Raw genomic sequence first — 11364 nt, 5'->3', positions numbered from 1 at the left:
GGCCGAACTGCACCATGTCATGTCATGTCATGTGTGATCAGGGCCCCATGAGGAACAATTGCCCCAAATTTAGTATCAATCGGAGTTGTGGTTGTGGAGATCTAAAATGCATGTAAGTCTATGGGATTTTTTTGAATAGCGCCAACTAGGGGCTAACTGTACCAAACCTCAGGGGGGCATGCCACATAAGGTCCTGAAGTTTTGTGTTGATCGGCCTTTCCATGCCAGAGATATGTCATACTTGCTGTTTTTAGCGTTTTCGCAAATATTTGTTAGCTTGTAATTGGGACATTTTTTGTCGGATCAAAATTCCCTCTACAAACTTTCTTCGGCTCGGTCCAGAGATGGTCCGTGCCAAGTTTCGTGTCGATCGGACTTGTGGCTTCGGAGGAGTTAATTAAAATAGGTTTTCCAGTTTTCGCGATTTGGCTAAATGAAATCATCATCAGGCGGGTCCTATACCATCGGAATCGGCAGCATCCCCCAAACACGTAGACATAAGATTTATGAATGTGCAATGTAGTGAGCCGTAGTTATCCTGCAAAATGTCCTTTGGTTGAAAATCCCATTGAAATGAATGGGTTTTGGGGTTCGATTAGAGTGCCACCTTTTGGCCGAGGTCCACCAAATTTTTCAGGTGTTATCAGGGCCCCATGGGGAACAATTGATCGAAATTTGGTGTGAATCTGACTTGAGGTTATGGAGATATAAAATGCATGTAAATCAATGGGATTTTTTTTTTTACGTCTTTAATCTGCAATAACAGCGCCACCTATGGGCATGGGCGTGGGTGAAGTTTGGTGCCTGTAGTAAGGGGACCATGCTGAAGAATTCCGCACTGGTTTCATGTCAGCCTGAACTTGTGGTTATAGAGGAACAATTTTCTTGGATTAAATAGCGCCCCCTAGGGGCGAGTTACACAGGCCCTCAGGAGGGCGTCCCACATTAACTATCCAAATTTGGTGTCGATCGGCCATTCCAAAGGGAAGATATGACATAATTTCCCGTTAGCAGCTTTTTCGTAACATTTGCTAGCATATAAGTGCGACATTTTTTGTCGGATCAAAATTTCCTCTACAAACTTTCATCAGCTTGGTCCAGAGATTATCCGTGCCAAGTTTGGTGTCGATCAGACTTGCGGCTTCGGAGGAGTTCATTAAAATAGGTTTTTCAGTTTTCGCAATGTAGCGAAAAAAAACGTCTAGGCGGAAACGGGCGTGGCCTATACCACAACATTCAGCTCGATCCCCCGAACGCGTGGATATAAGGTTTTTGATACACCCCTTCTTAGGCGGAAGTTCCAAGCCCAAACGCGTTGACCTTGCTTATAGCGCCCCCTAGAGGTAGCAGTGTGCGGATTTTGGCGCCTGAGGTACTCTTGAGGCTGTGAACCTACCTTGTGAGTTACGCGTCCCTAATAGTTACCGTCTAGGCCACAGTATGAGTTTTATGCACGAAAAAAAAAAAAAAAAAAAAAAATCCGAGCAAAAACAATAGGGTTCCCGACCCCTAAAAATCAAATTGTTATTTAATAAATGAAAATAATTGTGTTACTTCATCATTTTCATAATTAATTCACCGCAGTGTTGATTTTTTTTAAACAATGTTTTTACTTTATGATCAGTTAACAGGGATGACCAGATCTCATCTTACACAAATGGCATTTTTTTTTTCTGTAAACAATAAATTAATCAGACAGTCTAACATACCAGGGGTTTTTCCTGCCTTTGTCACTGAGCAGTGGTCTAACGTGAATCTGTTGAAGGGGTCCGTATATATCAACCATAAGGCACAAGGTGGCGCACTGGTTCTTGAATGCTCGCTCACACTGAGCACCTGAAGGCCATGGAGCTTCAAAATGGCGAATTTCACCTCAAGTTTGAATCAGTGATTGAAGAAAAAGAAGTGGCAGCAAAATAATGTAGTTCATTTATTGAAGAAAAAAAACACATGTTCAAAACATCTGAGTCACATTTTCATTCAAATATCAAGTTACTTTCTGGACAATAATTCTTTATAGGACAGCTTGTATTCATTTAATAAAAATACACCTGATCCAAAAACAAGAACATTTGAAGAAAAACACTTACATTGAGTATCATATGACTTTGTCAAGACCACATTAACCTCAGATTTAATACATTTAAACTTTGAAGAACCATTTTCCTTCCACAATGGTTTTAAGAGCTAATCTTTACTTCTGATCCTGCACTTCATGAAGTACATGCGGTTGCAAACACTAATCAAACTTAAAAAACATTTGTTCTCTTATCTCTAGTGGTGTCTAGCTGTAGTCTTGTTTTTGTGTGCCCAAGGTTTCTTTCTTTTGTTTCCATCTTAAAATCAAAAGTATCTGCTAGATCAGCGGTTCACAACCAGAGGTCAGGTTTCCATGAAGTATATGAGGGATCAGGAGAGGATTAAAAGGGTCAAAATAGAAAAACAACATTTGTTACACAAAATCGTGTTTAATTTCTCCCCACGTTCACCTTTTTGTTCACAAGTAGACTTCATTTCAAAAAGGGGCACTCCCATGATTTTACACATTAAATCAGATGTTCATCACGAGGACCACTCAGCCTTTTAAAACAGCTGTGTATTGTCTTCTGTGGCGCTGGAGGGAGCTCAAATAATCGAATTAGGCTTCATATTTTGGACAGAAAGCCTGTGTTTTAAGCTTGAAAGACACGGTTATTTATTACCAGGAAGGGAGAAGCTTGACTCATACTCGGAACTCGAGATCAGAACATCTTTGCTGCTTTAACTTTTACCCTTTTTAAAAAATAAAAAAAATAAATCTTTCTTATGGAATTAGAATCTTTTAAAAAAAAAAAAAAAAAAAGGTTGGGAACTACTGCGCTAGACAGGACTAGAGGAAAGTGCTCATTAGGGTGAGCTGACCTTTCAACACCCCACACAACCTTTAAGGCCACTGCTGACTACTTACCATGTTGGTCCACTTCATCCCAGACAAAACAATATAAACTCAACATTTACATTTCCCAAGTATTTTACCTTTAAATAGCTAAAAAAGGAATTAACATGTCACTTAAGACATCCTCTTATGTAAGATTCATTTATCTTAAAAACATACTTTTAAACACAACACAGCAGGTAATAGCCTAGCATCCAGTTGTACAGGACAGACCCACACTATAATGAACATCAGGTACTTACTGGGTTTAACTGACCTGTCATGCCAGCTGAGTGGGTTTTAAGGCTGATATGGATGGGCTACAGACAACAAAAACAAATACAAAGCAGTAAGTGATATGGGCAGAGGAAAATCTTGTGCCACACTAAATACCTCCTAAGTACTTCCTGTACCCCCATTTTTTGATCCATGTGTGCACTACACTCAGTATTGTGCACCTGTTATCTACAACTTTACACAATCAGGTTCACTCTCTCAGAGATTGCTTCCAGTGGAGCAATCTCCAACATAGGATGAGTAGAGATGACCCTGGCTGATGAGTATGTAAAACATTCTGAACATATAATAAAAAAATTTTTAAAAAAATTAATGAACACACAAAACCACCCAGCAATACAAACTAGCACTGCGGTAAACATCAATCTAGCAAAGCAGTTTCTCTTGAGACTGTCACATGTTGATTTACTGTTACTCTTATATCGTAGTCTGTGCTGTTTAGCAATCCAATATTAGGTATCAGTCAGTGCTGGTGAGGGTCTTCTTGTGACCACTGCTCCTTGCTAAAGATGTTTTTCTTTTGTCATAACATTTTGAAACTTGTACAATACATATTTTGCAGGAATGGATGCACTAGCAACTGAAGTACATGCTACTGTAAATCACAGGTGCAAACTGAGTCATTTACTATTTGAGATTTGCACAGGGATAAACCTCTAAACCACTGAATGGCTGATAAAGTTGCATACGGCTGATAAGCTGCAATACTGTGGTAAGAGGAAAGTCAAATGAAAGTAATGTTTTAATCAACTTTTTAATAATAAAAAAAAAACTGAGCTTCACAAAATTGAAATTTAATACTGAGCTACTGTAGAGCTGGGTTTGTAGTTTTGCTTGACCCCTATAGTAGATTATGAGGACATAACTGATATGAGACATTATAGAATTCATGCATGCGTGTTTCAGTACTGGTATGGACAGACAAAAAAAATCAACAAAAAACAAAAAAAAGTGAATCAGGAATGACATGTTTCTCTTTCACTGCTGTTAAGTATCATAATTTAATCTGCAGTTATTTCCAACATTATCGTGAGGTAACATGCAGTATTTGGAACCAGAAGTTGGCCAACATCTTAGTTTTATGCTGGTGTTAAAAAAGACTAACACACTAAATCTTTAAGCCGTTCCTAAACTGTAAAGAATGTTTTTGTACGTTAATATCAAGCTTTTTATTACAAATCTGTAAGGTGCACTCCACAGATGACAAAAACAGATGATGGCAAACTTGGTTTTTAAATACCTGATGAAATCCTGTAGTTAAACAGAGCCATAAGATGTCTAGGAATGCAGCACCAGTACAAACCTTTCATGACTCACCTCCACGTACGTCAGGACAAACCAGCATTGGATTTCAAGATGAATTTTATTACAACAGATTCATAAAACATTACAAAGGATGCATACAGGTTACCCTTTTGACCAGGAAATATTAAAAACAAACCTGAAATAAGAATAAAGCTAGAGACTGATGAGTCATGGATTTGTAACACTACTTAGGTTGGAATCATTTTCATCACTGAGACCCTCACCAACCAAGGTTGGGGACGCAAGTCCAACAGCACCTAAACATGCTGTGAGGGCCTCAATCAATCTACCAAAAAAAATAAACAAAAAATAAAATTAATCAAATGTTTACAAGAGAAACTTGCCTTTTTAAGGGGTTGGTACGTTCATGTAACTCCAGCAGCTTCAAAAGAAATATGAATCTTTTTAACACACTTCACTTCTATTAACCTGAGTGAAACCTATGGGAACAAAAAATATCCTTACATATGATCAAATGACAATAGCTTTCAGGGACTTAATGTGGTGTTTTGCTGTTTGTCAATAAAAGATGTTACATTAAACGTCCACGTGTTCTAACAAATAATGTTTGTCTTCACCACCACTGGTCTTACTGCTCTTTGTTTGCAGCTAGGTTCGAAAAAGCACAAGGATGAGAGAAAGGTGTTAACCTCAAACCTAATGTGGTGGATGCTTTGCTGCTTCAGTAGCGCCCAGCCGGAGACATGACGGGTGGCCTCATGCCCATGGGAGGGCCTCCCTGGTAAGGGGGCACCATAGGAGGACCCTGCCCATATGGAGGCATCCCTCCAGGCATGTAGCTTGGCATGCCCTGAGGAGGAGCGCCATACTGACCTGCAGATAGAACACAGAGCGCAGAATGTGTTAACAGATTCAACAGCTGATGTCCCTTAAACTTTAGTGTATATAAATAAAGTTATGCCACAGCTAATGTGACATGCAACATGCTTCTGGCTTGTGCGTTCTCCAGTTCTTCCTTACCATGCATGGGATGCCTCATGCCTGGCTGCTGTGGTGGCATGCCTTGCTGTGGGGGCATAATGCTGCCCACAGCCGCCACTGGTGGAGCAGCCGCATGGGCCTGACCCGGCCTGGGTATAAGACGCTGGTAACGGGGCAACTGGGCCTTCATCTCTTCCTGTTGGCAGGGACAACACACAACGCAAACATTCAGACTAATGAAACGCAGTTATGCCCCTTACAGTACAAAGATAAACACTCACAAAAAATGCGGAATTGGGTACCAATGTTGGCGTGCCCTGATTTCACACAGAGGATATTCAAGTTCAGAATCATCCTTCAACGTAACCAAAAAAGAGAAACTACTAAGTAAGAGTAAGGATATACAATCTAAGAGCTCCATTTCACACTTTGTGGATATTAAATACATTTCTAATTTCACGATGATCACAATTATTGCTATTAGGAATCAGAACGATTGTCTAATAGTGCACCAACCCATTCACCACTAAATGTACTATTATGTGTATCAGTCATTACTTACTGTGAAAAGGGCAAAAAATAAAGCTCAAGCAACTTACCAGTGAGATATCCTCATCAGGGTGGATCAACTTACTAGTTGCACTCGTGGTGGTGAGGGTGGCAGGCTTAGTGGCCACTGTGGCAGGGGGTTTGGCCACAGTGCTGCTAGAGGGGTTAGAAGAAGAAGTGGAAGAAGAAGAGACAGAGGGCTGGGTGTAGGCGGGGAATGTTGCTTTGGGAGGGTCGGAGGAGGCGGCTGTACTGTGGGAGTTCGAAGCTGCAGCTCCTGAAGTGCTATGCTGGGCCTGTGCAAAGACACAATACAGGTAACTGCAAACTGATACTTTCTTACCTTAAGATACAAAACAAAATCTCAAAAATACTCAACGGATTAAGCCTTTTTGACCATCATGTAACAAAACACTCAAAGTTACTCTTCTTTTAATGATTTGGTCACTCTGAATATAGTGAAATAGTATTAGGATTCCACTTTAAATGTGGAATATACGCGTTAATTTGACTTGTGAATTACATTATCCCAATAAATCTTTTTAATTTGAGGAATAAAAAAAAGATCTCACTATACACTTACACCCATTTACTTAAAAAAACAAAAAAAAACAAAACAGCACTAAACCAGTTCAATCCTTTGTATCCAGCATGGCCAATTAAACATTATATGAAACACCATTCCTAAGATACAAGTATAACTACGAGACATTTAGAAATCAGAAAAGGATTATGAGTAGTTATTGCAGAACTCATGCTTCAGAGGTTAGAAGGAGTGGATGATGCAAAATAAAATCCATTGTTATGCCTCATTCTGTGTTAATTAAAGCACATGCATGCTAATAAAGCTCACAGACAAAACGTGTGTCAGTTATTGTCAGGGACAATTATCCTCCGACACCAACATCATGGCCAACGTGCTCATTTTGATGCACCAGTTGGCTTCCCAGGCAAATACTGTTAATAATCAGCCTAGTTTACAACAACGCAGAGTTAATAAATAAGCAACATGCAGCTGCCACAGTCCAAGTCAAAGTGCTGCCTGTGGGCGTACTTGTGGCGTGTTAGGAAAGAGAGGCTGCGAGGAGACAGACTGAAGGTCTGCAGGTGGAGAGGAAATGGCTGCTGTGCTGCTTTGAACATCAGAGCCCATCTGCAGCATGGTGGAAAGGAGATCACAGCATTGGAGTGCAACATGTCCACATAATCTATCCAGATTCTATTATGAGAACAAATTAATACTACGCAATAGTGACACTGATTAAAAAAAATAGAATGGGGGTGAGATGGACAGAAAATATCGGAACAGCTGACTGCAGAAATGAGGAAACAAAACATCAGAAATCAGAAGTGTTGGGAAATCAAATATGTATAAAATAAGTGCTTTGTTCATAAGAGACAATATGGAAGTTTTAATTACATAAAACCTGAATGCTACTGACAGTGAATAATGAGACCGACAAACAGCTAAATTCTCTAAAAGGTCTGTATGTGTTGCATGGTGCCCACCTGTGCCGCACTGGGGAAAAGGGGTTTGGTGACAGCGGGCTGGGCCACTGGCGCTGCCGGTCGACCGGGTATCGCTCCTACTGCAGGTGCCGGGGCCATATGGGGCATCCCTGGCCTTGGAGCCATGTGAGGTGGCATTCCTAAACAATCAAACATGTGCAATAACCCTTCTTAGTCACAGGAAATCCAATCTGGTTGCCAGTGAGCACGACACTGAACGCAACATAAAGATGGGTGTTTTCAGTGGTGTTGCCACATAATTTGTTAGAAATCACAAACTTTTCAACAACAATAGTGTTGCAAAAATACCACCAATATTGATTATAAATGTCTTGTGTAACCCCAATACAACTCACCAGGGGGTATACCAGGCATCCCTGGCATCATGGGAGGCATCATTCCACCCATTGGCATCATGCTGTACAAGGTAATAAGACCAATAATGATTTGGTGTTACTATAACTACAGGAAAATTACATCTAATTTATATTACAAAATAAACATATGATCAGTACAATTAAAGAATCAAACAGAAAACACTGAACCTAAAAAAGGTATCATTAAAGTTTAAACACACAGTGAATGAGAGCTCTTACCCTGGTGGCATTCCATGCATGGCAGGAGGCATGCCGTGCATCATGGGAGGAACGCCTGGCATAATAGGAGGCATTCCTGTAACAATGAGTCAGAGGGACATGTTCCGTTTTACCAACAACTCAACGCTACATCCCCCTACAGACAGGCAGCTTACACACCAAGGAATCTGAAGCCACAACAAATGAATCCATGTGCAAAAATCCTAGAAACTTTTTTTCCTGCTGTAATCACACAGTTTCTTGAACTCAATTTTGCTACACGTTTTTCAGACTGCAGTTCTGAACCGGTTGGCAATGTGGACACTTCTGAGCAATAGTATAGTGTGTCATATCTTACTTAAAGAATATACATCTGACACACACAAATTAGGATTAAGTCATCAAACTATAATCAGATTATTAAATGCAGAGATGTGATGAAGACAACACAAATAATGTAGAAAATGGTGGGAGAGGTTTACATGTGACAATGCTATAAAATATAAATTCTAGCTAAAATTAAAGAGAAAAACCGACATATGTCCAACAACCCAACCACTCAAATTAACAGCACAGGTCGAAGTTTTGCAAATCACATTCAAGTCTCAAGCCTTAACTTTGAGTTTAGTATAGGAAATAAAGTCACAATGCATGACTAATGCTTGTGTTCGGTACTTTTGGCCAACACATTCCTTGGCAAAATATGAACAGCAGTGCTGTAGAGATCCATTTCCTATAATCTCTTACGTAAAAAAAGAAAAGAAAAGGCACAAAAGCTCATACATCTTCGCAGATATCATCAACACACCTAACAGAAGACTTGCCACAAAGTTACACATTATAAAAAGGTATTTAGTGCCTTTTAGAGTTTCAGCTTTGAGAGTCCTTAAGGTGACATGCTTTACGTAAATTCAATGGAGTCTAACTCAGTGAACTTATGAGTATTTTTTGTCAGTGTTGATTCCCAACTGTTCCTTTATGAAGAGTTCCTTGCCTTGATATCCTCCAGGGTGCATCCCAGGTGCACCAGTCACTGGAGGCATCCCAAGCTGTGCCATTGGAGCAGCGTAACCTGGCTGGGGCTGGACAGCAGCAACCTGCTGTGCCGAGGGTCCTGCTTCATCATCATCGTCGTCCTCCTCATCAGAGTCGTCCTGGTTGTTTGACTTCTTTTTTTGACTCTCTGAAATCAGAAAGAGGTATTACTCATATTAAAAAGGTAATGGTGGGGCTTAAACAAAATGTAAATTAACCCAAGGCTCTAGATGAAACATGGTTACTTTTAATGTAAGAACACAGCCTTCAGAAGCCAAGTAGTTGCGGAACATACAATGAACTGAGATCGGGATATCCCATGATCTCAAGAAACACTTAAGTCTGCCATCTAGGCCTTAGGATACAAAGATACAATCATTGTGTTTATCAAATTGGCAAGAAAAGTACATGGAAGTGTACAAACCTTGTGATTTCTGTTCTAACGTCCGTCTTCTTTCCTGCATGTCTTTCTCTGGTATCCCCTCCATACCATAAATCTCCAACTCAATGTCTGTTCTTCCAGGAATTGCATTTGGTACGCTATCAATCGTCTCTTTGTGTACCTGAAACGCATGCAAAGTGAGCCAGTGCATACTGTCATAACATGCAAAGTACATGCATTGCCCACTTCACGAGGACATATAATGGCCCTAAATTCCAGGAAGTAGAAAAGTAAGATACTTAGGAACTAAACTAGTTTAAATAAAGGAAAAGAAACCCACCTGCATGCAATGAATAGCCAAGCCTGGGCCAGTGTACAGCTTCTTGTGGCAAATATGGCATTTAAAATGCTTTGCCTTCTGGTGCTGAATGAGGATCTTTTCATCATCGAAGTCTCGATTACAGTACCTTGCATAAGGAGTTATGGAGTTTGTGCGAAACAGGAAACATGAGCAAAACACCCATGATACACCTGAGCTCACCAAGGCAGAGAGTCACACGACTCGAAAAAAATTACGTTAGTGATGACTGATCTGAGGCGCAACTTAGTCTTCATTGTATGGTTAATGCCCAACTTTTAAAACTACAAGGTTTCAGGGTAATCAGCCTTGGAAGTTTAAATCATACATGTTAACTGGGGCTGAATCGTCAATGCGTGGCTAATATGTTAGCTAGCTAACATCAGAACAGGGTTTAAGTGTTACGTTTTCTCTTAGCGATACAGTTAACTCAACACAAACCAGTTAACGTTCGAGATATTAAGAATAGACTGGATAAAATCAAAGCGATTTGAAGGCCAAACAGCTAAGCCGATAAACCCACGGAGGCGCTAGCTTGGGCCTTCCTTTTGTCAAGCTAACATGTAACTTAGCCTCCAGCATTTCCACGCTGGTATATCGTCATCCAGCCAAAAGGATACCAGCACCATGGCTTCATCTGCTTCTTCTTTTTTCGTCCCATCTTAACAAATACTGAAAAAGATGTCTTACAACGGTAAATACTAGTCTTATTATCTGTTTGACAACAGCATGCTGTAGTTCCGCAACAACGCCGAAAATGGCGCTTAGCAGGAGGAAGTTGTAGGGGACGATGTAGTCTCGCGTAAACACAAAGTAGACGTCACGTCACAGACACGCCCCTAGATTTGGAGGCTTCATACATCCATGATCGTGAGAGTGTTACATTAAATACCACCAGTCCATGTTACAGTTCTTGATGGAGTTTCTTTGACCATATGATGATTTGAAAGGGTGTTCTTGCAGGCTTCAAGTTGCATTATTATGTGGGCCTCCGCTTCACTAACTCAAAGGTCGAAATTTAGTTTTGTAAACCCATAACACTTCATGACTTAACAGCTTAAATAATGTATAGGTGCAACAACACCGGAGAGCAATAACAATACACGGGCCGTGGACTTTGCAAAGTAACAAAAATAATCAAAGAAATAAACAAAAAGATATAACGACCAATACTAAACTTAATAGGCTACTACATTACCTACCTACCTTTGTACTTGTTTTTGCCTCTCTCTTTTTTTTTTTTTTGTTGCTGTATTTGTATTTCTTATTGTATAAAAAGTTAATTAAAGGTGTGTGTTTAGTGCTAGGTGTCTGCAGGTAGGACATTAAACTGCAGTCCTTCTGAATTACATTATCTCCTGCCAAATGGCATGGTGTGAATAGATCTCAAACATGTACATGGTGGCCATAAAGGGATGGACATGGTCAGAAACAATGCTCAGGTAGGCCGTGGCATTTAAACGATGCCCAATTGGCACTAAGGGGCCTAAAGTGTGCC

General features: G+C 40.2%; 1 protein-coding gene across 2 annotated transcripts; it reads right to left on the bottom strand.

Annotated features, from left to right (window-relative positions):
- Positions 1–4555: 4555 nt before the first annotated feature.
- znf207b (zinc finger protein 207, b) lies at positions 4556–10646 on the bottom strand. 2 transcript variants are annotated; one of them, XM_038713755.1, is made up of 11 exons: positions 10487–10646; positions 9849–9975; positions 9551–9689; positions 9086–9274; positions 8113–8188; positions 7873–7934; positions 7517–7656; positions 7062–7160; positions 6058–6303; positions 5498–5654; positions 4556–5350 (listed from the first exon to the last, which is right to left on the bottom strand). In XM_038713755.1, the coding sequence occupies exons 1-11, from the start codon at positions 10525–10527 to the stop codon at positions 5199–5201; spliced, it is 1428 nt and encodes a 475-aa protein (XP_038569683.1). In that variant the 5' UTR covers positions 10528–10646; the 3' UTR covers positions 4556–5198. The 2 variants fall into 2 exon arrangements, with proteins under 2 accessions (XP_038569683.1, XP_038569682.1); XM_038713754.1 differs by lacking the exon at positions 7062–7160 and having other exon boundaries at positions 10487–10527.
- Between the last annotated feature and the right edge of the window lie 718 nt (positions 10647–11364).

Source organism: Micropterus salmoides, unplaced genomic scaffold, assembly GCF_014851395.1.
Source record: "Micropterus salmoides isolate LMB-PRFRI ecotype aquatic unplaced genomic scaffold, ASM1485139v1 Ms_hic_scaffold_12, whole genome shotgun sequence".
In the NCBI taxonomy this organism is placed as follows: Eukaryota; Metazoa; Chordata; class Actinopteri; order Centrarchiformes; family Centrarchidae; genus Micropterus; species Micropterus salmoides.
The sequence above is the reverse complement of the archived record's forward strand: the minus strand, read 5'-3'. Positions and strand labels throughout refer to the sequence as shown.